This window comes from Ascaphus truei, chromosome 5 (genome assembly GCF_040206685.1).
Source record: "Ascaphus truei isolate aAscTru1 chromosome 5, aAscTru1.hap1, whole genome shotgun sequence".
Lineage (NCBI taxonomy): Eukaryota > Metazoa > Chordata > Amphibia > Anura > Ascaphidae > Ascaphus > Ascaphus truei.
The window spans coordinates 298,922,173-298,950,021 of NC_134487.1; the positions used below are offsets into that span (position 1 = coordinate 298,922,173).

At 42.1% G+C, this 27,849-nt stretch overlaps 1 protein-coding gene across 3 annotated transcripts in view; it reads left to right on the forward strand.

The window, feature by feature from the left end:
• The first annotated feature begins 18,514 nt into the window (after nt 1–18,514).
• Nucleotides 18,515–27,849, forward strand: part of LMNTD1 (lamin tail domain containing 1) — a 183,363-nt gene continuing 174,028 nt past the window's right edge. For 2 of the 3 annotated variants that reach the window (XM_075602858.1, XM_075602859.1), the window contains exons 1-3: nt 18,516–18,665; nt 21,550–21,738; nt 23,433–23,526. In XM_075602858.1, coding sequence (XP_075458973.1) covers nt 18,547–18,665; nt 21,550–21,738; nt 23,433–23,526 — 402 coding nt within the window. In that variant the 5' untranslated portion in view covers nt 18,516–18,546. Of the gene's footprint in view, nt 18,666–21,549; nt 21,739–23,432; nt 23,527–27,849 lie in introns of all 3 variants that reach the window. The other variant, XM_075602857.1, reaches the window with a different exon arrangement.

The window sequence follows — 27,849 nt, forward strand, 5'->3', positions numbered from 1 at the left end:
TTACAGCTGCTCTAATGCCTCTGAAACTCACCAACCCTCTCATCCCCTGTACCCAATGTCTACTTACCTTGCTTATAGATTGTAAGCTCCTTGAGGCAGGACCTCTTCTAACACATTTCAGGCCTATCCTACCTCTTCTAACACATTGCAGGCCTATCCTACCTCTCTTCTAACACATTGCAGGCCTATCCTACCTCTCTTCTAACACATTGCAGGCCTATCCCACCAATCTTCTAACACATTGCAGGCCTATCCTACCTCTCTTCTAACACATTGCAGGCCTATCCTACCTCTCTTCTAACACATTTCAGGCCTATCCTACCTCTTCTAACACATTGCAGGCCTATCCTACCTCTTCTAACACATTGCAGGCCTATCCTACCTCTCTTCTAACACATTGCAGGCCTATCCCACCAATCTTCTAACACATTGCAGGCCTATCCTACCTCTCTTCTAACACATTGCAGGCCTATCCTACCTCTCTTCTAACACATTGCAGGCCTATCCTACCTCTCTTCTAACACATTGCAGGTCTATCCTACCTCTTCTAACACATTGCAGGCCTGTCCTACCTCTCTTCTAACACATTGCAGGTCTATCCTACCTTTCTAACACATTGCAGGCCTATCCTACCTCTCTTCTAACACATTGCATGCCTAGCCTACCTCTTCTAACACATTGCAGGCCTATCCTACCTCTTCTAACACATTGCAGGCCTATCCCACCTCTCTTCTAACACAATGCAGGCCTCTCTTACCTCTCTTCTAACACATTGCAGGTCTATCCTACCTCTCTGCTAACACATTGCAGGCCTATCCTACCTCTACTAACACATTGCAGGCCTATCCTACCTCTTCTAACACATTGCAGGTCTATCCTACCTCTCTTCTAACACATTGCAGGCCTATCCTACCTCTTCTAACACACTGCAGGCCTATCCTACCTCTTCTAACACATTGCAGGCCTATCCTACCTCTCTTCTAACACATTGCAGGCCTATCCTACCTCTCTTCTAACACAATGCAGGCCTATCCTACCTCTCTTCTAACACACTGCAGGCCTATCCTACCTCTCTTCTAACACAAGTTTAATTCTGTCTGTAAATGTTACTTATGCTCATAATCATATCTCTGACTGTCCATTAATTATCTGTAAACTGAATACGTATAACTTTTGTTCATTTAATGCAATCATTTATTATTACAACTCTGGCTTTTCCTGTCTGTCTCATGTGTAACAAAATAATAGTATTTAATAGTAGTTGTTATCAAACTAACTGTAAAGTATTGCGATGCCCCTTAAATTGAGGCCAGTATTTAATTAAAGAATAAGTGATGATATCTAGTCAGGGAGAGGGAGAAAGCGTGGCCTTGAGATTTAGGTCTTTGTTCAATTTCTAGTGACGCCACTTCCCAGTGCTGGGGAAAAGTTCATCCTCTGAAGTGAGACTAAGTACCAGATTCCTATGACTTTGGAAACCTTGGACCTTGACCTTGAAAAACTCGCTTTGCAGAAACTGTAGACTACAAGATCATAAGGGCAGGAGTTCATGCAATCCACAATATAAAGGAAATCCGGCTTCGGTTCCTAATTGAACTGTAATCATATAGGGCAGCGCAAAGAACTCTATAAACCATATACCAAGACACAGGGACCACGTGTTCCCATATTGCACTCATGATTACAAAATGTATTAAATACATATAAAATGTAATATTTGCAGTCTATCAAAAAACATTACAAATGATCTACATGGGTCTGAAAGTGCAAGTCTAGGTGCACGATGAAAAGCGCAGTGTCTGTAACCTGAATAGTGACGATATTAGTCACTGCATAGATTCAGTGTCATTCATAGGAGCATAAAAGGTTAAACTCTCTGCTAAAGTGTGTACGGTTAGATATACTGAAATGGCCAATGTCTAGCAGTTAAGGCTATAAGAGACCACATACACCCTAGTATTTACTCGTAAGAAGCTGTTTGGGGGCCGTCAATTATATAACAAGATGGTATCTTACTAGCCTGAAGCACTTACTCAGTATGACAGCCCCTCAAGCATCCTGAAGCCGGATATTTCCACCAAAAGACAGAAAAGAAATGGGATAATGATAGTAAAATATCCCACTTCACCCAAAACAACAATAAAGCCATCCCTGTACTTCGCAGACATTGCTCTGTTTCTCTTAAAGGCGGCTCATGTAAATGTGCACGTTACAAATGGTGATAAAGTAATTGCAGTCTACAGTATATATGTCGGATCGACGGACTCATCTGCTCTTGCAATATGCAGATGTCAGCAAACACAAACACAGACTGTCTGTCCCAGGAAAGCTTATTCTAATAAACCTGCAGCACGATGTCAGATGTACTTCCAGACCCATGGAGATAATTTTCAATGTTTTTTGGTAGTCTGCCAATATTACATTTTGATATGTATTTAATAAATACATGTATTTTATTTTCTAATCCTGAGTGCACTATAGGAACAACTTGTCTCTCTTTTTTTGGCACATGAGTTCATGTTGCTTACAATATTCAGCGTGTCTACTGTCAGGGCCTACAATGCATTGAAATGAATTGCAGTGAAGGAGCTCATTATTAGCCGAGACAACAACACTACATTGAAGTTTCACATAAGAGATATTTAATTCTGCAGGGCACAGAACGTTTATATCTAGCCCTTCCTAAGACAGCTATAAATAGGAGGTACACAGTACACTTATTGGTTAGTTGAACGTTACCATTATTTTCCCCTTTTTATATGGCAAAATAGCGTCTGGTGTGAATGATTCCTGGAATTAAGGATGGCATACAAAACAAATGGAGCTTTTCTAACTTCTCAGAATCCTTTAACTAACCTCAACCCTGTGATCTCCTAAAGCAGCCTTTCACATAGAAAAACGGAGACACAAAGTGTGTGTTTCCAATTAAGTCGTAATCTATGATATGACCCTGTGTAAATCGGGGACAAACAGGTCATTGAAAGAGTCGTTCTCACATGAGGAAGGACACATCCGTTCAATGTAATCATACTGTAATAATGTACCTGTGCTTTATCAATTGGCTAATAGGCACATACACCAACGTCTATGATTTATATGTATTTTTAGCAAGCACCCAGTGCTTACCTGAATAAGAGAAGTATGGTCTTCTGATTTTTAATTATGTATCTTTGTACCTGTCAGGAATCGGCGTTCTCCACGCTCCCCACACAGAGCACCCCCTTCCCGCAGGGAGTCCCTGGACACACAAAATAAACCTGCCTTACCGGCCTCCACGGCTCCTCGCCCCTGCCACCGTCGCGGGATCACTCCCCTCTGCGATTCCTCTGCTCAGCGCCGGGCGCGCCCACGCCCTCCTGCACGCACACCTGCACCATCCACTGGCTCGGTTCACACGCGTACACGACTTACGGAGCGCGCTCAGTCTGCACACTTCTTCCCGTCCCCCGGACCTCAGGCTCCGCCCCCGCACACTGCACGGGCATACTCAGGTTACTAACAAGACTCACCTGGCCTGTTATGCCTGCACCAATCTGCAGTGTCTCCCTGTAGCTCTTCCTGTCCCGCCTCCATTCCTAATTGGACCTTCCTGCTTTATCTAGCTCCTCTCTGCTCTCAGTCTTTGCTCGACATAGTCTCTGCATGGAAGTACTTCTGGATTCTCTCAGTGTTTTCACGGGTTCTGAGGCGGCTTGTACGACTACCCCCTCTGGCTCTCGATCTCGGCACTCCTTGGACAACGCTCACTCTGGTAACCCCTTGAACACGGCTTGGACTACGACCTATCTCCACTCTCCACTCCCTGACTTCGGCAAGGCATCCTTCACTCTATCTCTACAACCGGTACCGGCAAGTATTGCCTACCTTACTACACCTGGCCTGGCAACGCTTCATACCACACTCCGGACACGCTCCCTTTGCTGCGGGTGCGTGTATTACCACTTCCCCCTTCAGCTCAGGGGATGGGTCTGGTCTGCGGGCAGCACCGGTGTAACAGTACCTATATGGGGTTGCCAATGGCTGGTAATTGTTAAGGAATTAGACAGAGTATCAATTTGTATGTTGCAAAGTGTATAAACATACTGCAGTGTATGCACACTTTGTTATGTACAAAACACACTTCTGTTAAAGTGAATAATATGAAAATCAAAAAGCATGCATGGAGGAACATGTATAGAATCTAGATGCGTGGATGTTGGCCATAGCTAGTATTAATGTGTATATGTCAATTGTCCATGACTCAAGAAACCATATGTTCTGTTTCTGGTTATAGAGATGGAAAACTTAATAAAAATTAAGTTTTCCAAAAATTGAGCTAATGTCTAATAGTTTCCATACCCAGCAATCTGCTAGTTTAGTAGCAATTTCTTGGGAATTATTGTAAACTAAGTTACTGTATCACCCTTTCATCAAGGTACCGAGCTGTCTCACTGTCATACAGTAATGCATTTATTATACTCCCATGTTCAGCACAATGCTATGACGGCCATACATGGTGGTGTTCACCCGGAGACTCTGTGCGGTGTTCTCTGTGCGGTGTTCTCTGTGCGGTGTTCTCTGTGCGGTGTCCTCTGCGCGGTGTCCTCTGTGCGGTGTCCTCTGTGCGGTGTCCTCTGTGCGGTGTTCTCTGTGCTGTGTTCTCTGTGCGGTGTTCTCTGTGCGGTGTTCTCTGTGCGGTGTTCTCTGTGCGGTGTTCTCTGTGCGGTGTTCTCTGTGCGGTGTTCTCTGCGCTGTTTTCTCTGTGCGGTGTTCTCTGTGCTGTGTTCTCTGTGCTGTGTTCTCTGTGCGGTGTTCTCTGTGCGGTGTTCTCTGTGCTGTGTTCTCTGTGCGGTGTTCTCTGCGCGGTGTTCTCTGCGCGGTGTTCTCTGCGCGGTGTTCTCTGCGCGGTGTTCTCTGTGCTGTGTTCTCTGCGCTGTGTTCTCTGCGCTGTGTTCTCTGTGCGGTGTTCTCTGTGCGGTGTTCTCTGTGCGGTGTTCTCTGTGCGGTGTTCTCTGTGCGGTGTTCTCTGTGCTGTGTTCTCTGTGCGGTGTTCTCTGCGCGGTGTTCTCTGTGCTGTGTTCTCTGTACCTTCTCTCTATATCAGGCTCAGTATTTGTCCTTTATCTGTTCATTCCTTTCTTTAGTTATTCCTATAAGCGTTTTCCTTCTTTATTAAACTCTGTACTGTACTGTATGTAGTATATAGTGTTTGCCTTTCTGTGTCCCACTGTACTCACTAACATCTCCTTCACTCTGACAGTATACCGTCCCTACTTCCTCCCCTTCTCTATCTATGATGCTGTTTATTTCGGGCCCTTTCTTCTTTATTGTTATGCTGTCACCAAAGCTTCTGGACGGGACATGCAACTCTGGCCAACCTTAGGCTTTGAGGGGCCCAAGGTGGCACGCTGGCAGCGGGGCCCACCTTGTAAAAAAAAGGGGGGGACTTACCTTGAAGAGCAGTCCTCCGGCAGCGTTGCGGTGTCATGATGTCACGGTGCCATGGCTACGTGCAGTCACTGCGTCATGTGAGATCAAGGTGCCATGGCAATGTGATGTCATATGACGCCGTGACATCAACGCTGAAGGAGGCAGCCCTCTGCAGAGAAGATAAGAGTGCGCATGTACACCCCTGTCCACACACACACCTACACCACTGCCGGTCCGAGCTCCCTCCTCTCTCTCCTCTCCCTCCTGTCAGCGCCGGGATCCAACTTCCGACTGGAGGGGAGAGCTGGAAGAGAGGGGGGCGCCGCGCTCCCTCCTCCAACTCCCCACTCCGGTCGGGTGAAAGTTGTATCTCGGCGCCGACAGGAGAGAGAGAGGAGGGAGCGCGGGGCACCCGAAGGCGTAGGGCCCAAGGTGGCCGCCTTGCCCTATGGTCGGCCCTGTGCCATGGGAGTCCCTCAAGCAGCGATGCAACTATTATACCAGCTGCGATGCATTCTATTATACCAGCTGCGATACCTTCTATTATACCAGCTGCGATGCATTCTATTATACCAGCTGCGATGCCTTCTATTATACCAGCTGCGATGCATTCTATTATACCAGCTGCGATGCATTCTATTATACCAGCTGCGATGCATTCTATTATACCAGCTGCGATGCATTCTATTATACCAGCTGCGATGCATTCTATTATACCAGCTGCGATACCTTCTATTATACCAGCTGCGATGCCTTCTATTATACCAGCTGCGATGCATTCTATTATACCAGCTGCGATGCATTCTATTATACCAGCTGCGGTGCATTCTATTATACCAGCTGCGATGCATTCTATTATACCAGCTGCGATACCTTCTATTATACCAGCTGCGATGCCTTCTATTATACCAGCTGCGATGCATTCTATTATACCAGCTGCGATGCATTCTATTATACCAGCTGCGGTGCATTCTATTATACCAGCTGCGATGCATTCTATTATACCAGCTGCGATGCATTCTATTATACCAGCTGCGATGCCTTCTATTATACCAGCTGCGATGCATTCTATTATACCAGCTGCGATGCCTTCTATTATACCAGCTGCGATGCATTCTATTATACCAGCTGCGATGCATTCTATTGTACCAGCTGCGATGCATTCTATTATACCAGCTGCGATGCATTCTATTATACCAGCTGCGATGCCTTCTATTATACCAGCTGCGATGCCTTCTATTATACCAGCTGCGATGCATTCTATTATACCAGCTGCGATGCCTTCTATTATACCAGCTGCGATGCCTTCTATTATACCAGCTGCGATACATTCTATTATACCAGCTGCGATGCATTCTATTATACCAGCTGCGATGCCTTCTATTATACCAGATGCGATGCATTCTATTATACCAGCTGCGATGCCTTCTATTATACCAGCTGCGATACATTCTATTATACCAGCTGCAATACATTCTATTATACCAGCTGCGATACATTCTATTATACCAGCTGCGATGCCTTCTATTATACCAGCTGCGATACATTCTATTATACCAGCTGCGATGCATTCTATTATACCAGCTGCGATGCATTCTATTATACCAGCTGCGATGCATTCTATTATACCAGCTGCGATACATTCTATTATACCAGCTGCGATGCATTCTATTATACCAGCTGCGATAAACTCTATTATACCAGCTGCGATGCATTCTATTATACCAGCTGCGATGCCTTCTATTATACCAGCTGCGATGCCTTCTATTATACCAGCTGCGATGCATTCTATTATACCAGCTGCGATGCCTTCTATTATACCAGCTGCGATGCCTTCTATTATACCAGCTGCGATGCCTTCTATTATACCAGCTGCGATGCATTCTATTATACCAGCTGCGATAAATTCTATTATACCAGCTGCGATGCATTCTATTATACCAGCTGCGATGCATTCTATTATACCAGCTGCGATGCCTTCTATTATACCAGCTGCGATGCCTTCTATTATACCAGCTGCGATGCATTCTATTATACCAGCTGCGATAAATTCTATTATACCAGCTGCGATGCATTCTATTATACCAGCTGCGATGCCTTCTATTATACCAGCTGCGATAAATTCTATTATACCAGCTGCGATGCATTCTATTATACCAGCTGCGATGCATTCTATTATACCAGCTGCGATGCCTTCTATTATACCAGCTGCGATGCATTCTATTATACCAGCTGCGATGCATTCTATTATACCAGCTGCGATGCATTCTATTATACCAGCTGCGATGCCTTCTATTATACCAGCTGCGATGCATTCTATTATACCAGCTGCGATGCATTCTATTATACCAGCTGCGATGCATTCTATTATACCAGCTGCGATGCATTCTATTATACCAGCTGCGATGCATTCTATTATACCAGCTGCGATAAATTCTATTATACCAGCTGCGATGCCTTCTATTATACCAGCTGCGATGCCATCTATTATACCAGCTGCGATGCCATCTATTATACCAGCTGCGATACATTCTATTATACCAGCTGCGATGCATTCTATTATACCAGCTGCGATGCATTCTATTATACCAGCTGCGATGCCTTCTATTATACCAGCTGCGATGCCTTCTATTATACCAGCTACGATGCATGCTATTATACCAGCTGCGATGCATGCTATTATACCAGCTGCGATGCATTCTATTATACCAGCTGCGATGCATTCTATTATACCAGCTGCGATGCATTCTATTATTCCAGCTGCGATGCCTTCTATTATACCAGCTGCGATGCCTTCTATTATACCAGCTGCGATGCATTCTATTATACCAGCTGCGATGCATTCTATTATACCAGCTGCGATGCATTCTATTATACCAGCTGCGATGCATTCTATTATACCAGCTGCGATGCATTCTATTATACCAGCTGCGATGCATTCTATTATACCAGCTGCGATGCCTTCTATTATACCAGCTGCGATGCCTTCTATTATACCAGCTGCGATGCATTCTATTATACCAGCTGCGATGCATTCTATTTTACCAGCTGCGATGCATTCTATTATACCAGCTGCGATGCATTCTATTATACCAGCTGCGATGCATTCTATTATACCAGCTGCGATAAATTCTATTATACCAGCTGCGATGCATTCTATTATACCAGCTGCGATGCATTCTATTATACCAGCTGCGATGCATTCTATTATACCAGCTGCGATGCATTCTATTATACCAGCTGCGATGCATTCTATTATACCAGCTGCGATGCCTTCTATTATACCAGCTGCGATGCATTCTATTATACCAGCTGCGATGCCTTCTATTATACCAGCTGCGATGCATTCTATTATACCAGCTGCGATGCCTTCTATTATACCAGCTGCGATGCCTTCTATTATACCAGCTGCGATGCCTTCTATTATACCAGCTGCGATGCATTCTATTATACCAGCTGCGGTGCATTCTATTATACCAGCTGCGATGCCTTCTATTATACCAGCTGCGATGCCTTCTATTATACCAGCTGCGATGCCTTCTATTATACCAGCTGCGATGCATTCTATTATACCAGCTGCGATGCATTCTATTATACCAGCTGCGATGCATTCTATTATACCAGCTGCGATGCATTCTATTATACCAGCTGCGATGCATTCTATTATACCAGCTGCGATGCCTTCTATTATACCAGCTACGATGCATTCTATTATACCAGCTGCGATGCATTCTATTATACCAGCTGCGATACATTCTATTATACCAGCTGCGATACATTCTATTATACCAGCTGCGATGCATTCTATTATACCAGCTGCGATGCATTCTATTATACCAGCTGCGATGCATTCTATTATACCAGCTGCGATGCCTTCTATTATACCAGCTGCGATGCATTCTATTATACCAGCTGCGATGCCTTCTATTATACCAGCTGCGATGCATTCTATTATACCAGCTGCGATGCATTCTATTATACCAGCTGCGATGCATTCTATTATACCAGCTGCGATGCCTTCTATTATACCAGCTGCGATGCATTCTATTATACCAGCTGCGATGCCTTCTATTATACCAGCTGCGATGCCTTCTATTATACCAGCTGCGATGCCTTCTATTATACCAGCTGCGATGCCTTCTATTATACCAGCTGCGATGCATTCTATTATACCAGCTACGATGCATGCTATTATACCAGCTGCGATGCATTCTATTATACTAGCTGCGATGCCTTCTATTATACCAGCTGCGATAAATTCTATTATACCAGCTGCGATAAATTCTATTATACCAGCTGCGATGCCTTCTATTATACCAGCTGCGATAAATTCTATTATACCAGCTGCGATAAATTCTATTATACCAGCTGCGATGCATTCTATTATACCAGCTGCGATGCATTCTATTATACCAGCTGCGATGCATGCTATTATACCAGCTGCGATGCCTTCTATTATACCAGCTGCGATGCATTCGATGCATTCTATTATACCAGCTGCGGTGCCTTCTATTATACCAGCTGCGATACATTCTATTATACCAGCTGCGATGCATTCTATTATACCAGCTGCGGTGCATTCTATTATACCAGCTGCGATGCATTCTATTATACCAGCTGCGATGCATTCTATTATACCAGCTGCGATGCATTCTATTATACCAGCTGCGATGCATTCTATTATACCAGCTGCGATGCATTCTATTATACCAGCTGCGATGCATTCTATTATACCAGCTGCGATACATTCTATTATACCAGCTGCGATACATTCTATTATACCAGCTGCGATGCATTCTATTATACCAGCTACGATGCATGCTATTATACCAGCTGTGGTGCATGCTATTATACCAGCTGCGATGCATTCTATTATACCAGCTGCGATAAATTCTATTATACCAGCTGCGATGCCTTCTATTATACCAGCTGCGATGCATTCTATTATACCAGCTGCGATGCATTCTATTATACCAGCTGCGATGCATTCTATTATACCAGCTGCGATGCATTCTATTATACCAGCTGCGATGCATTCTATTATACCAGCTGCGATACATTCTATTATACCAGCTGCGATACATTCTATTATACCAGCTGCGATGCATTCTATTATACCAGCTAAGATGCATGCTATTATACCAGCTGTGGTGCATGCTATTATACCAGCTGCGATGCATTCTATTATACCAGCTGCGATGCATTCTATTATACCAGCTGCGATACATTCTATTATACCAGCTGCGATGCCTTCTATTATACCAGCTGCGATACATTCTATTATACCAGCTGCGATGCCTTCTATTATACCAGCTGCGATGCATTCTATTATACCAGCTGCGATGCCTTCTATTATACCAGCTGCGATGCATTCTATTATACCAGCTGCGATGCCTTCTATTATACCAGCTGCGATGCCTTCTATTATACCAGCTGCGATGCCTTCTATTATACCAGCTGCGATGCATTCTATTATACCAGCTGCGGTGCATTCTATTATACCAGCTGCGATGCCTTCTATTATACCAGCTGCGATGCCTTCTATTATTCCAGCTGCGATGCCTTCTATTATACCAGCTGCGATGCATTCTATTATACCAGCTGCGATGCATTCTATTATACCAGCTGCGATGCATTCTATTATACCAGCTGCGATGCATTCTATTATACCAGCTGCGATGCATTCTATTATACCAGCTGCGATGCCTTCTATTATACCAGCTACGATGCATTCTATTATACCAGCTGCGATGCATTCTATTATACCAGCTGCGATACATTCTATTATACCAGCTGCGATACATTCTATTATACCAGCTGCGATGCATTCTATTATACCAGCTGCGATGCATTCTATTATACCAGCTGCGATGCATTCTATTATACCAGCTGCGATGCCTTCTATTATACCAGCTGCGATGCATTCTATTATACCAGCTGCGATGCCTTCTATTATACCAGCTGCGATGCATTCTATTATACCAGCTGCGATGCATTCTATTATACCAGCTGCGATGCATTCTATTATACCAGCTGCGATGCCTTCTATTATACCAGCTGCGATGCATTCTATTATACCAGCTGCGATGCCTTCTATTATACCAGCTGCGATGCCTTCTATTATACTAGCTGCGATGCCTTCTATTATACCAGCTGCGATGCCTTCTATTATACCAGCTGCGATGCATTCTATTATACCAGCTACGATGCATGCTATTATACCAGCTGCGATGCATTCTATTATACTAGCTGCGATGCCTTCTATTATACCAGCTGCGATAAATTCTATTATACCAGCTGCGATAAATTCTATTATACCAGCTGCGATGCCTTCTATTATACCAGCTGCGATAAATTCTATTATACCAGCTGCGATAAATTCTATTATACCAGCTGCGATGCATTCTATTATACCAGCTGCGATGCATTCTATTATACCAGCTGCGATGCATGCGATTATACCAGCTGCGATGCCTTCTATTATACCAGCTGCGATGCATTCGATGCATTCTATTATACCAGCTGCGGTGCCTTCTATTATACCAGCTGCGATACATTCTATTATACCAGCTGCGATGCATTCTATTATACCAGCTGCGGTGCATTCTATTATACCAGCTGCGGTGCATTCTATTATACCAGCTGCGATGCATTCTATTATACCAGCTGCGATGCATTCTATTATACCAGCTGCGATGCATTCTATTATACCAGCTGCGATGCATTCTATTATACCAGCTGCGATGCATTCTATTATACCAGCTGCGATGCATTCTATTATACCAGCTGCGATACATTCTATTATACCAGCTGCGATACATTCTATTATACCAGCTACGATGCATGCTATTATACCAGCTGTGGTGCATGCTATTATACCAGCTGCGATGCATTCTATTATACCAGCTGCGATAAATTCTATTATACCAGCTGCGATGCCTTCTATTATACCAGCTGCGATGCATTCTATTATACCAGCTGCGATGCATTCTATTATACCAGCTGCGATGCATTCTATTATACCAGCTGCGATGCATTCTATTATACCAGCTGCGATGCATTCTATTATACCAGCTGCGATACATTCTATTATACCAGCTGCGATACATTCTATTATACCAGCTGCGATGCATTCTATTATACCAGCTACGATGCATGCTATTATACCAGCTGTGGTGCATGCTATTATACCAGCTGCGATGCATTATATTATACCAGGTGCGATGCCTTCTATTATACCAGCTGCGATGCATTCTATTATACCAGCTGCGATGCATTCTATTATACCAGCTGCGATGCATTCTATTATACCAGCTGCGATACATTCTATTATACCAGCTGCGATGCATTCTATTATACCAGCTGCGATGCATTCTATTATACCAGCTGCGATACATTCTATTATACCAGCTGCGATGCATTCTATTATACCAGCTGTGGTGCATGCTATTATACCAGCTGTGGTGCATGCTATTATACCAGCTGCGATGCATTATATTATACCAGGTGCGATGCCTTCTATTATACCAGCTGCGATGCATTCTATTATACCAGCTGCGATGCATTCTATTATACAAGCTGCGATGCATTCTATTATACCAGCTGCGATACATTCTATTATACCAGCTGCGATGCATTCTATTATACCAGCTGCAATGCATTAGATGCATTCTATTATACCAGCTGCGATGCATTCTATTATACCAGCTGCGATGCATTCTATTATACCAGCTGCGATGCATTCTATTATACCAGCTGCGATGCATTCTATTATACCAGCTGCGATGCATTCTATTATACCAGCTGCGATGCATTCTATTATACCAGCTACGATACATTCTATTATACCAGCTGCGATGCATTCTATTATACCAGCTGCGATACATTCTATTATACCAGCTGCGATGCATTCTATTATACCAGCTGCGATACATTCTATTATACCAGCTGCGATGCATTCTATTATACCAGCTGCGATGCATTCTATTATACCAGCTGCGATACATTCTATTATACCAGCTGCGGTGCATGCTATTATACCAGCTGTGATGCATTATATTATACCAGGTGCGATGCCTTCTATTATACCAGCTGCGATGTATTCTATTATACCAGCTGCGATGCATTCTATTATACCAGCTGCGATACATTCTATTATACCAGCTGCGATGCATTCTATTATACCAGCTGCGATGCATTCTATTATACCAGCTGCGATGCATTCTATTATACCAGCTGCGATGCATTCTATTATACCAGCTGCGATGCATTCTATTATACCAGCTGCGATGCATTCTATTATACCAGCTGCGATGCCTTCTATTATACCAGCTGCGATGCCTTCTATTATACCAGCTGCGATGCATTCTATTATACCAGCTGCGATGCATTCTATTATACCAGCTGCGATGCATTCGATGCATTCTATTATACCAGCTGCGATGCATTCTATTATACCAGCTGCGATGCATTCGATGCATTCTATTATACCAGCTGCGGTGCATTCTATTATACCAGCTGCGATGCATTCTATTATACCAGCTGCGATGCATTCTATTATACCAGCTGCGATACATTCTATTATACCAGCTGCGATGCATTCTATTATACCAGCTGCGATGCATTCTATTATACCAGCTGCGATGCATTCTATTATACCAGCTGCGATGCATTCGATGCATTCTATTATACCAGCTGCGATGCATTCTATTATACCAGCTGCGATGCATTCGATGCATTCTATTATACCAGCTGCGGTGCATTCTATTATACCAGCTGCGATGCATTCTATTATACCAGCTGCGATGCATTCTATTATACCAGCTGCGATACATTCTATTATACCAGCTGCGATACATTCTATTATACCAGCTGCGATGCATTCTATTATACCAGCTGCGATACATTCTATTATACCAGCTGCGATGCATTCTATTATACCAGCTGCGATGCATTCTATTATACCAGCTGCGATGCATTCTATTATACCAGCTGCGATGCATTCGATGCATTCTATTATACCAGCTGCGGTGCATTCTATTATACCAGCTGCGATGCATTCTATTATACCAGCTGCGATGCATTCTATTATACCAGCTGCGATACATTCTATTATACCAGCTGCGATACATTCTATTATACCAGCTGCGATGCATTCTATTATACCAGCTGCGATGCATTCTATTATACCAGCTGCGATACATTCTATTATACCAGCTGCGATGCATTCTATTATACCAGCTGCGATGCATTCTATTATACCAGCTGCGATGCATTCTATTATACCAGCTGCGATACATTCTATTGCATTGTAATAAAACTGCCCTGCACTGTGTTTTTTATGCTGGGAAATATAATTAGGAAACGTTGTAAAATGCAATGATGGTAAATGGTGCATTACTGATACAGCATATCATCATGTCCCTATGAAAGCATAAAGTACTCCAATTCCAATGTTTTATCTATATATATTCTTCTGTTTATTCCCTATCCCTTTCCTCCCCTCCCTACCCCACTTTCCTGTCCCTTCCTTTTTTGTATTGTATGGTGTTTGTTTTGTTGTTGTTGTTTGTTGTTTGTTTGTTGCCTTTGTTATTTGTTGTTTGTCACCTGTTCATTCTCCTATCCATTATTGCATGGTTGGTTCATGCTATTTAGCAGGTATTGCTAATTGTTATAATATTGTTCGTCTGTGCTTATCTATTTTTACCATCGTATAGTCAATAAGTGGTTTAATTTTCCATACTCACAAACCTAGCACACTATCAGGTTTTACATGGTATTATCTCTGTGCAGTAAGGCGCTGTTATTTCTCTTTGTTCTTTTTTTTATATTGATATACACACACATATTGCTTCCGCTTGCTCAAAATGCACTTTAACAAACGATTCTGAATATTGTAGTTGAAAGCACAGAAAATAAATAGAGGAATCGCTAACAAAAAACAGGATAAGAAAATATCTGATGAGACAACAGAATAAACAACAAACAACCCCAAGACGCAAGAAGAAGAATTGAATATGCAGAGCTCTGTCCGACAATCCGCAAACGTATTCTTTTGTTTATTAATTACCTTGAGGTTGGCATAGAGAGCAAAGTCTCCATCTTGCTGATGATACTAAATTGTGTAAGGTGGTAGAATCAGAGCAGGATGTAATTTCTCTCCAGAAGGACTTGGAGAGACTGGAAACGTGGGCAGGTAAATGGCAGATGAGGTTCAATACAGATAAATGTAAGGTTATGCATTTGGGAAGCAAGAATAAGCAGGCGACTTACAAATTAAATGGGGGTAAATTAGGGGAATCCTTGATGGAGAAGGATTTAGAAGTGCTTGTAGACAGCAGGCTTGGCAATAGTGCCCAATGTCATGCAGTAGCTGCAAAGGCAAACAAGATCTTATCTGGCATTAAACAGGCAATGGATGGAAGGGACGTAAACATAATTATGCCCCTTAACAAAGCATTAGTAGACCACACCTTGAATATGGAGTACAATTTTGGGCACCACTTCTTAGAAAATACATTCTGGGACTAGAGAGAGTGCAGAGAAGAGCCACCAAATTAATTAAGGGGATGGACAATCTATCTTATGAGGAGAGGCTTGCAAAATTAGATTTATTTACATTAGAAAAAAGGTGTCTAAGAGGGGATATGATAACTATATACAAATATATTCAGGGACAATACAAGGAGCTTTAAAATGAACTATTCATCCCACGGGCAGTACTAAGGACACAGAGTCATCCCTTAAGGTTGGAGGAAAGGAGATTTCACCAGCAACAAAGGAAAGGGTTCTTTACAGTAAGGTCAGTTAAAATGTGCAATTCATTACCCATAGAGACTGTGATGGCAGATTCAATAAATTTGTTCAAAAAAAGGTTAGACGTCTTTTTAGATGGGAAAGGTATACAGGGATATACCAAATAAGTATACATGGGAAGAAAGTTGATCCAGGGATTAATCCGATTGCCAATTTTTGGAGTCAGGAAGGAATTTATTTTTTCCCTTATGAGATATAATTGGATGATATGACACTGGGGTTTTTTGTTTGCCTTCCTCTGGATCAATAAATAAGTATAGATATAGGATAAAGTATCTGTTGTCTAAATTTAGCATAGGTTGAACTTAATGGACATACGTCTTTTTTCAACCTCATCTGCTATGTAACTATGTATAACTGAAGCTGCAAGAGAATGTAACTGTGTAGTGGACGAGAAGTCTATCGAAGATAACAAAAGCTGAAAGAAGATAAAACAGAAATTTATGGTTGGGAAGAAGCAACTCATTGCACTCCAACAAGACGCTAGATCAACAATAAAAGACTTCGCACTTATCATAAAGAGAGTTGAGGACTTCTGCATGAAATAGAACGAGAACGCAGATAACACAGGGCATAATCCAGCAGAGGACAAGTGAGAAGAAACAACTAATTATGTATTTGCGTCCTTCCAGAAGAAGTGGCAAAAGCAATAACATCCATGAAGATTGGGAAGGCTCCCGGGGAAGATGGAATTACAACTGAAATGGTTAAACAAGAAGTAGAGAAAATACTTGCAAAACTCTGTACATGCTGCTTGAAGAACAGGAAAATCCCAGAGCAATGTCATGGGGGTTCTCATGCACAAGAAACAAAGAAGACATGAAGAGCCACAGACCAATTAGTCTACTTCCAACCACGTGCACGATTTTTATGAAGATCGTCACTAATCGACTACAACAGACCCTGACCAGCCTAGAGAACAGGTGGGATTTTGCAAATGGATACAACACAATGGACCACATCCAAGTCATACAAGAAGTGATTTCATGAAGAATACGACCTTCCACTCAGTTTAGGATTCGTAGATTACAAAAGAGCATTTGATTGTGTTTACACATCAGCGGTCCTAGAAGAAGACAAAATGTTAAAGAAGCGAACATTTATATATAGATGAGGATACAAGCAAGATAAGGATCAGCAAGGGAGTGCAACCGGAGTACGTAGAGAATTGAGGCTTGCAACCGGAGAACGTAGAGGAGAGGCTTGCAACCGGAGTATGTAGAGAAGAGAGGCTTGCAACCGGAGTACGTGGAGAAGAGGGGCTTGCAACCGGAGTATGTAGAGAAGAGAGGCTTGCAACCGGAGTACGTAGAGAAGAGAAGCTTGCAACCGGAATACGTAGAGAAGAGAGGCTTGCAACCAGAGTACGTGGAGAAGAGGGGCCTGCAACCAGAGTACGTGGAGAAGAGGGGCTTGCAACCGGAGTACGTGGAGAAGAGGGGCTTGCAACCGGGGTACGTGGAGAAGAGGGGCTTGCAACCGGAGTACGTGGAGAAGAGAGGCTTGCAACCAGAGTACGTGGAGAAGAGGGGCTTGCAGCCGGAGTACGTGGAGAAGAGAGGCTGGCAACCGGAGTACGTGGAAGATGATTGTGAGGCCTTCATTCAGCCATGGATTGAAGATTATATATATATATATATATATATATATACACAGAGAGAGAGCCTTTTAACATTATAAAAAGGTTTTTAAGTTCAGCCATGCTCTCATCAGTGAGCGATACAGAGCATCAATATTGTAGCTGTATGGGAATAGACACAAAGTAAATTATCATTATGAGGTTATCAAAGTTTATTCCATTTATCGCATTGTTTTTTTCTTTCTTCATTTTGATTAAACGGCAGTTCTTACATTTGATGGCGGTATAAATTGATACCAGTGGAATTTCTTGTACTCTGTGTAACCCGAGCTACATGTACCTCAGCAGCTTAATGCTTCCCCTCTGTAGCCTTGAAAATAGATATAAAAGGGACAACAAGCTTTCCCAAAAGCTCCGGTACAATGCTAGCTATTAAAATACTCTAATAAAAAATGCACACAACTTTACTTCTCCAACAGGAATGACATATAACCCGGGGACAGGGCACAGAATCCGATATGTATCATTTCGGGCTGATAATTGCCTCCACCTTTGACTGCAACATTTGATATTTGCCATAAACCATAATTGTAATTGTTTTTAGACAATTGTACTCTCCTTTAGGCACACGCAGCATTCCTCTCTTTAATCATCATAATGACCCCTTGATTTGCTCTATACAGACTGATGCTTTATCTACAATAAACCGTCTTGAGAAGGAAATCATTGCCATTCGCAGGATGTATGACCAGGAGATACAAAACCTTCAGGGAAAGCTGGAGCTAGATCACATGGATCGCACCAAAGATAGTCCCGTTAGCCACACGAGCTCTTTGTTAGCTACAGAATACCAAAGCAGGTATATATGTTTCTATATTCTGGAACACTCCCATACTAACACCTGTAATGTTTGCATTCCAGTTTATATTGCCAGTTAGGGTTTCCATTAGCGGATGTTCCTATCCCGTGGTTTAATACCTTCAGTGCTGATGGGGTTAAGGTGATGTCCCAGGTAAGATTCAAGGGTAATGGGGTAAAATCTTTTAATTGTGCCGTTAAAAACTAAATTAAAGCAGCATCAATGTTTTTAAATAAGATTTAAAAGTTGCCTTGGAAATGTTTAGTAATACTGTACGACGCTACTTGGAATTTTTTATTTAGCTGGTTCATCTTCTACCTTTTTTTTTAACAATAAAATATGTTAAGTACATTTTCCTTCCCAAGCTTTCTAAAAAGAAACGGGTTGTGCATAAATGTTTGCAAAAAAATAAAACAAATAGATAATAACTGAGGTCCCATGGTAAACGAAAACTTTTACACATCAATAACTGAATACAAATATTTATACTTATGCATTTCTTATAAAATTCTCTTTTAAAATACTATTTACCAGAATTTAAAATGACTAAAATGTAAAATAACTACAGACGTTACCCACCTTATGTTACCCGCGTTATGTTACCCGCGTTATGTTACCCGCGTTATGTTACCCGCCTTATGTTACCCACCTTATGTTACCCACCTTATGTTACCCACCTTATGTTATCCACGGTATGTTACCCACCTTATGTTACCCACCTTATGTTACCCACGTTATGTTACCCACCTTATGTTACCCACGTTATGTTACCCACGGTATGTTACCCACCTTATGTTACACACCTTATGTTACCCACCTTATGTTACCCACGTTATGTTACCCACCTTATGTTACCCACGTTATGTTACCCACGGTATGTTACCCACGGTATGTTACCCACATTATGTTACCCACGTTATGCTACTCAAATTATGTTCTCTGGTTAGGTTCCTAGGTTATGGCTACTAGGTTATGTTACCCAAAAAATGGTTCCCTAGGAGGTTATGGTTCCCTAGGAGGTTCTGGTTCCCTAGGAGGTTCTGGTTCCTAGGTTTGCCTGTTTTCTCCCTGTAGAGGGAGAGGGGGGTTGGCCCGGTATTAAAGGGGTTGCACCCCATATGGCCACCCCCAGACCTCACCAGGTAGGCAAGGGGTTAACTGGACTGCGGTCCAGGAAGGTGGTTTACACCTTGTCATGTCAGGAAAATGTATGTTCCCCTGTTCCCATGTTTCATTATAATCCTGTATTTTAAAAATGTTTTAAGGGCATTTCTGTATCTCCGGTTCTGGAGGTCGCAGAGAGTCACTGTAGGCATTAAAAACTGGCAGATTTCGACCCACTGGGCCCACCAGAACGGAACTTATTAATATGTGAAGATATCAAAGTGTATATGGTATTTTGGATCTGCTCTGAAAATGCAGACTCCATCTGCTATGCTAATAGGTCAGGAAGGGCAGCCGGATGATTTAGCATAAGCCCTGTGATCAAAAGTTAACTGCCCTGATTGTTTACACTAGGAACCAAGTACTGATCAAAAGACTCTAACTGTTTACCTGAGGGCGGAGAAGCATCAAACTGGAGTGGTTTGTAAGTGTTATATCTACACCTACAAACAATGAAGATCCTGCCAGATACTTCATTTGGTAGACTGGTCGTCGCCCCTGATTTAATTATGGGGCTACAGAAATAAGACCCTCAGAGTCCCAGTACGCATGGGTTAACTAGCTGGGAAGCATGGTTTAAACTGTGTCTCCACGTTAGGGATTGGATACAGATAATTGTTCACCAATAGTCTGTATTCAATGTTAAGAATAGGGTTACAAAGGTATATAAACTGTGTCAACCCTACAGTTGTTGTTCTTCTGATTTCACCTTGAATGTCACCGGATTGCTGGAGAATTGCTAGCTGATACTTCTCCATTCCCCAACCCTAAGTAAGTGTTACCTTCTTGCCTGCTAATTGTACTATATTGCTGTGTTCACCTTTTTAAGGAATAAATATATTTTATTATATCTAAGCCTCGTTCAGTTCAACCCAGATATTTGGTCTTTATTATACCTTGTCATAAGTTACCGTGACACTCCCTACTTCAGGAAAAGGGAATGTTATTGTCAGTACTTATTCCTGATCTGAGGTCCTAAAACAAATGGCCAATGATTTTCTGATGACATCTGCTCCAGAAAGAATTATTCTTATTCAATAACTAAAAAAGCAAAAATACGTCATGTGAAGAGCCCTTCACAGCCACGGGAACCTGTAACACATCCGCAGTGCAAGCAAACTCAGCAAGATTGGCTAATTTACAAGGATCCTAATGAAATCAATGGGGATTTTGTTTCCTTTGGTAAATCTGGTGCAGTTTTTGCTGCACATTTGCAATTGTTTTGCAGCCAGGAGATTTTTATACATCTGCCCCATTTGGTCTGTTTAACAATCCCATGTGTTTCTATCATACCAGGAATGTAACATTGTACATCCCCATAGAGCTGTATTCAGAACAGTGACACAGCATGTGCCAACGTTTACTTCAGCATATGAAGGGGTAACCACAGATTGGTGCCGTCCATGTGTCCTCTCTCTGTCTTTTCCTTATCTCCCTACCTATAAAGAGTTATTTATCTCCCTGAACAAGTAGGGCAGTGCTGGTTTGAATAAATTGCAAACAAATGCTATTACTTTCAGTCCGATTGGGCCATTTTCGCTCAATATTCCTCATTGAATTCATTGGGGAATTTCACCTGAAGATGCCTCGATTGGAAGCTTTAGTGGATCTAGAATAAGCCACTTAAATGTTAGTATTGACTGGGATGTTCATAAGAAATACGCGCAACTCATGCTACAGGTATCAAGTGCGGCTTCTTCTCCCTTCTCTTTGCATTTAGAGTGCTGCAGCTTAGCACAGAGCTCCTGAGGAGGGATGAGGAGATCCAGGCTTTACAACTGCTAGTGGCACAAAGGGAAGCAGATATCCAAGTCTCAAAGGCTGCTGCAATATCTCCATCTATACAACTGAATCTGGCCATGCAAGAGCTACAGGGGCTACAAAGAAATGCCTTAATGGCTCAAAAAAAGTAAGAAACATCACTTTTACCCATCCAGAGCGCCCTAATAAAACATCAAATTATACAATTCTCCAGTAGCATTTATTTGGGAGGAACTGTGTTGCATAATAATTTGTTTGACTCTTTAAGATCCTCTCTGATCAACTAGAAATACATTTTTACAAGATACTAGCCACACCTTTCTGCATTAAATTGCCCAAGATGAATTACCATAGAAAGAAACCCCAAAAGTTAAACAGACAAAAGAATATAAGTACCTCGTGCTTATGATGGGAAGAGTCTGCATTACAACATTTTCTTGGCTCTCAAGACATTTTGAATTGTTTTAGTGCTCTGGGACTTCGGGATCATCGTCGGTCACGGCAGTTTTTAGTCTCACTGCAGTATTCTTTCTCAGTTAGGATTACATAGCACTATTACAGATGGGTGAACCTGTCCAAGTCCGTTTCCTGGATATTTTACACCAAATCTATCCCGCCACCAAAATCCGTCTGCGGATTGGAACTAAAAAATCAGAGCGAATTAATCCGAATCCGTCATTGGATACAATCCAGACAGATTCCATATTGAATCCGAAATCAACTCTATAAAGTTGTTATGGAAATCCTTCAAGGAAGTGTGGGATGGGACTCGTGCTAATGGAAATGCAAAGTACATTTAAATATCTCCCAGCCGGGCACCTCAGTTGGGCTCCTTTTTCAGCATATGGATTGCTTCCTAATTTATTGGAGAGAGGTTTGAGGGGATATATATACATACACACACACACACACACACACCTAAATTGAAAGTCAGTCTCTCAAAACAAACAGTGAATTTGCATTTTTAAGACTGTTCCACAGAAATCCGCGGCTCAAAGGAACTAACAAATCCGTGACGGATTCAAATTTGCCCCCAAAATTCTCCCATCTCTAAGTTCTATACATACTGCATGTATCATACTGTATAGGCATTTCTTTATGTTTTGTGCTGCTATCAGTTACCTTTTCATTAGAAATGCTAGAAAACATCCCCTGAACGCTGAAAGTGCTCGCACGTTACTGAAAGTACATGACATGCTGTGAGACGACTCACATTATATGAGACGAGATAGAGATGGGTTCTCTGAATTTGGTTCTTGCCTTTGCCTGTTCGGAGACGGTGCAATGGTCTGCACATGGCGGAGCACAGAAAAAGCCCGCCTGCTCCTTATCTCAGGGATACGGGACATAAAGAGATGGGACGTTCATTATCTTGATTCTGCTTTATGTTCTAATTGACATGCTGGCAAAGTAGCTTCTCGGAAAGGAGGCCAGACATCTCCAGGGAACGTTGTTATTGTTGTAGTTTACTTAGAAGGCCCCAGCATAGTCAGTAGCGCAGTACAATGGGAAGCAGAAGTATATGTAATGATTATATATCAATACTGATAAATAGGTCATGGGTCATCAATGGGTCATCAATAGGTCATCAATAGGTCATCACACAAATAGCACATTTGACTGCACAACACTTCTGCAGAATAAAAGTACTAAAGTATAAGGGACTTACTGTATATTTGGAAAGCCAGGCTTTTGACAAAAGTTATAGCAATTCATTTTTATACATTTCATTCAGCCTGGGGTAGATTTTTTTTTAATGGTAGAAACACAAGTAATAAATCACTTGTCTTACAAAATAAAGTATAATGTACAGTTTTGTGTGTTTGTGTTTTGATTCGAAAGATACGAAGATGAATTTTCTCAGCGGTTGGATCTTCAGGAGAAGCTATTGGAATTGAACCGTTATATAAGGAATCAAAAAGAGTCCCAGATAAAGGTAAGGCGGCATCGAGTATTAAAGATCCCAATGAATTTTACTCTATACATCATACTGCCGCCTGCACTTTAAATGCATTTTTACTAATATTACAGCAGGGGAGACCAACTCCAGTCGTCAAGGGCCACCAACAGTTTAGATATTCAGGATATCCCTGCTTCAGCACAGGGGAAGGGAGCAGGGCCTCTGTATATGTGGGGGGGGGGGGGGAGGGGAGGGAAATTTGCCATCCAAAAACTATGCCGCCCTATGCCCGGCTTATCGGGCTTAATGGGGACAACGCTACTATGTGTGTAGTAACACAGGAGGGGGAGGGAGGAGGGGGTATGATACCTTTTATTGGACCAGCAAGTAGCTGATCTGGTACAAGCTTTCCTACCTCTCTGGGTCAGGATAGAACCTGATGAAGAACCCTGAGAGGTAGGAAAGCTTGTAACAGATCAGCTACTTGCTGGTCCAATAAAAGGTATCGTACCCCTCCTCCCTCCCCCTCCTGTGTTACTACATGGAAGAAAGGACCAGCACAGAGACCCACCCTTCTCTGCGATAAATGTGCGCTAAATAAACAAGGACACGATAAGGCAATTAACTTCACAACACGATTACAATGCACTGTGCATTAAACAAGGCCCTGAACTAATGCACAAAGTCAACATCTGTTTAGGTTCAAATTCATGGATAACCAAAATATTAAAAAAAACTATGCAAGGTAAAACATAATATTTACCTGGGGTATGAAGAAATTCCACAATGTTACACATTTCAGCAAACAGTAAATGTTGCTATGGGGAACTGATACAAGTCTGACATATATTATAAAAGAATAAGTTACATGCAGGGAGGTGAGAGGAAAGACAGCGGTTGCCAACCCGCCCATTAAAATAAACAGCCCAAACACCCCACAAAGGGGCAGGTTTCGGATTCTGCGGTGAAAAGGCTTGCAAAATATTTAGAAAGAATTGAGATTTTTCTTCTGTGAAGAGAGGTGTTCCTCCGCACTTCTGTTATATGTTCTCGTTTCTAACAAGGCGCAGAGTGACTATAAAATTATTTATTATTTTATTACCTCAACAACTTTTTTTTTTTTTTTAATTATTTACTTTATAGCCCTAATTTATTACTAAACACCACCCGAGGGTACAATACCGGCGCACAAAGAAACACATCCTAAAACTCCTATAAATCTAGGGATGTTATTTTGGAGAAGCGCTCACAGAGCTGGAGGCGTTTGCCATGCAATTTTCAGTACATAAAACCCCCACTTCTGAGCCCATTCACACGTCCCAGACACCTCCGCAACCCTGTGTTCCCCCATTATTGCTTAGCACTGCGTCATTTGACGCCGGTGACGTCACGTTGCCATGGAGACGCGTCACAGCGTCTGAATCCTGGTAAGTTGTTTTTGTTGCAGAGGCCGCATGCGAACCCCCGGCATTAATTTAAATGCCTGGGGGAAGAGTGCGGGACCTGTGCAACAGCCCGCGCCCCCCCAGAAAAATCTCCTGCGCACCGCTGGCTTCGCAGACAGTGCTTACACTGTAGCAAAGGATTCTGGGTAAGGACATGTAAATGAGCACACAGTGTGTCACAAGCTATGTTGTAATTAAGGAGTTAAAAAACTTGGGAATGCTAATTTTTTTCAGCATATAGTTTGTTTACAAACATGACATGTTTTTGCTAATTGCAAACAAGTTCAGCAGCATTAGCATAAAGATTATCTTAAACGTTTCTAAATGTCATTTCAAATGTAAATAATTACCCAAATAATCAAAATGACACTTCCTTCTTGGGATTTATCGTATTTTATGGTCTTGTCAGATCTTTTTTTTTTTTTCACTGTTTATTATCATTATCAATAAATGTATTCCACCTGTGCATTACTCGTCTCCATATTGCTCATTTCAGTCTTGATACAAGACCTACCCTTTGTTATGTATGTGAAAGATAATCTTACCACGACTGTCAGCAGCAATAGTTTCTGTATGTGTCTATAATCCATTCCTATTTCATTCTGCACATATATTTCTTGAAATTATGGTATCAAAGATGCCTCTTGTGTGTTTCAGTTTTCAAAACGTATTGCACACTGGACCAGTCAAAAGGAAAAGCCAAGTAAAGGCAAATTATTTTTTGTGGCCAGTAAATATAACTGCACCTTCAGGCTGTGTGTTACCTTGGCTTGATAACATTCATGTTCAGAAAGACACTTTGTATCATCAGCATTGTGATCTGTGACACAATTAACATTATGCTTTATTGTGTTAATATTTAGGGTTTCCAGGTGACTTCTCAAAAAATAATGGACACAATGGTGAAAGGTGCTTGAGAAACAGACACACACACACGCCCCTCTTAACTCTCATCACTCCATGATGTTTCCTCCTCTCCTTGGCCCCATCCTCAGGCCCCTGACACTTCCTCCTGATTGGATGCATTACCCAGCAGCAGCCAATCAGGATGGAGGAAGCCGCCCAGTCCCCTAGCAACATCCCTGCTGTCTCCCTGCTCTGGGAAATCCCACGGCCCCCCCCAAACCGGTCAGGTCACTATGCCCAGAGAGGTAATACCGGACACATACATGTCCAGTATTACCTGTCATTTTTTACTGGGCAGAGTGTCCAAATACAGGACGGTCCAGTTCAATACTGGACACCTGGCGCCCCTAATATAAATAAAGGATGGATGATGAGTATTGCAGAACTAGTTTAAATTGAGCAAGTTTGGGTATCGCAATTATAAGAGTTATTTTGAAATGACATCTTTTCCCTGTAGTGTATTTAGGTCTGTTTGGCTCATTTACCTCAGCTATTGATAAGGGGAATGTTTATATGATTTATTGGGCAAATTCCATGATTTGTCCATTAAACCACCAAATCTCGTGATGTAGATATTTTAAGGATCAGTATTTTTTTTTGGGGGGGAGGGGGGACTCTAAAGGGTTAATACAATCTGCTTGACACATCCCTGTTTGTCTCTTCTAGGCATTGTCTTCTGTAAAAAAAAAATGATTTTAGTCCTAATCGTTTTGGCTTTAATAATTGTCTCAGAAGGAACATACTGTCATTAAAAAGATATTAGCAGCAGATAATACCAGGATATTTCCCAAGTGCAATCAAATCTAAACACCACTGTTCTATTACGACTCTTTTAGCGACTATTTTGTCTTTTTCTCTTTTACAAACCCTTTCATAAAATCAATATTCTCTCTGGAAGTACTTACAAGTCGCTTATTTGTAGCTGCACAAGTACGTATTATCACTCCAGAGCTTTGATTACTGCTCATCCTTGGTAGGCAGCCGTCCTAATCACAGGGAGAGCAGAAGACAGCTGGATGATGATTGATGATCGTTCAGAACAAGGTTCAGAGATAGACCTTTTGAGCAAAACTGCTCGGTATAAGTCCTCAAGGTCAGGGGGCTTAACTCCAGTCTTCAAGGACCACCAACAGGTCAGGTTTTGAGGATATCCCAACTTCAGCACAGGTGGCTCAATCAGTGGCTCAGTCTTTGACTGAGCCACTGATTGATCCACCTGTGCTGAAGCTGGGATATCCTGAAAACCTGACTTGTTGGGGGCACTGGGGGGCGGGGGTCTTCAGGCCTGGAGTTGAGCCCTTCTGCATAAGGTGTAATTTAAGATAAACACAGAACAATGTGACCTTGTGATCTGCTTGAAACTGCCATGAAACTCTTTACCTGTTGTACCAGCGGCTTGTTCATGCTGTAATAGTTTGGCCTTTTTCAACGTGTTGGTACTTTATAAATACAGGATGAAAACAAACAATAATTCCTTACCAGAGATTACTGGGTGATGCAGAAATCCCCCCAAAATGATCATTCTTATGAAGGAGTTATCTGGCTGTTGTGTGAAGCCAAATGCTTCAAAGAGTTTAATCTCCTGGCTGCAAAAAGGTTCAACAATAATCAAGATCTTCAATACTGAAACACTAAAAAGTGCAATCCGGTTCACTAATGAATGTCTTTAAGGAGAACCTTTCAGAGGCTGCACAAGGAAAATATGTGCAATATACAAAATGAAGCCTCAACTTTGAAAATGTCTTTAACATTAGAATAAATCATGAGATTTCCAGCATACGTTGTCTTGCCAAATCTAACACATGAAACGCTGTCAGGCTAACGCACGATTTCTCCTATTGGCACAGTTTATGATTGTATATTGTATGACTTGAGGCTGATCATCATATTTGTACCTTGTCTCAGCTCGATGCCGTCTGTCAGAGGAAACTGCCCGTGACTCTGTATTTAAGATCACTGCGGTGCACTGGCTGTCCTCAACATTATGGGTCCTAGACACTAAGACGCA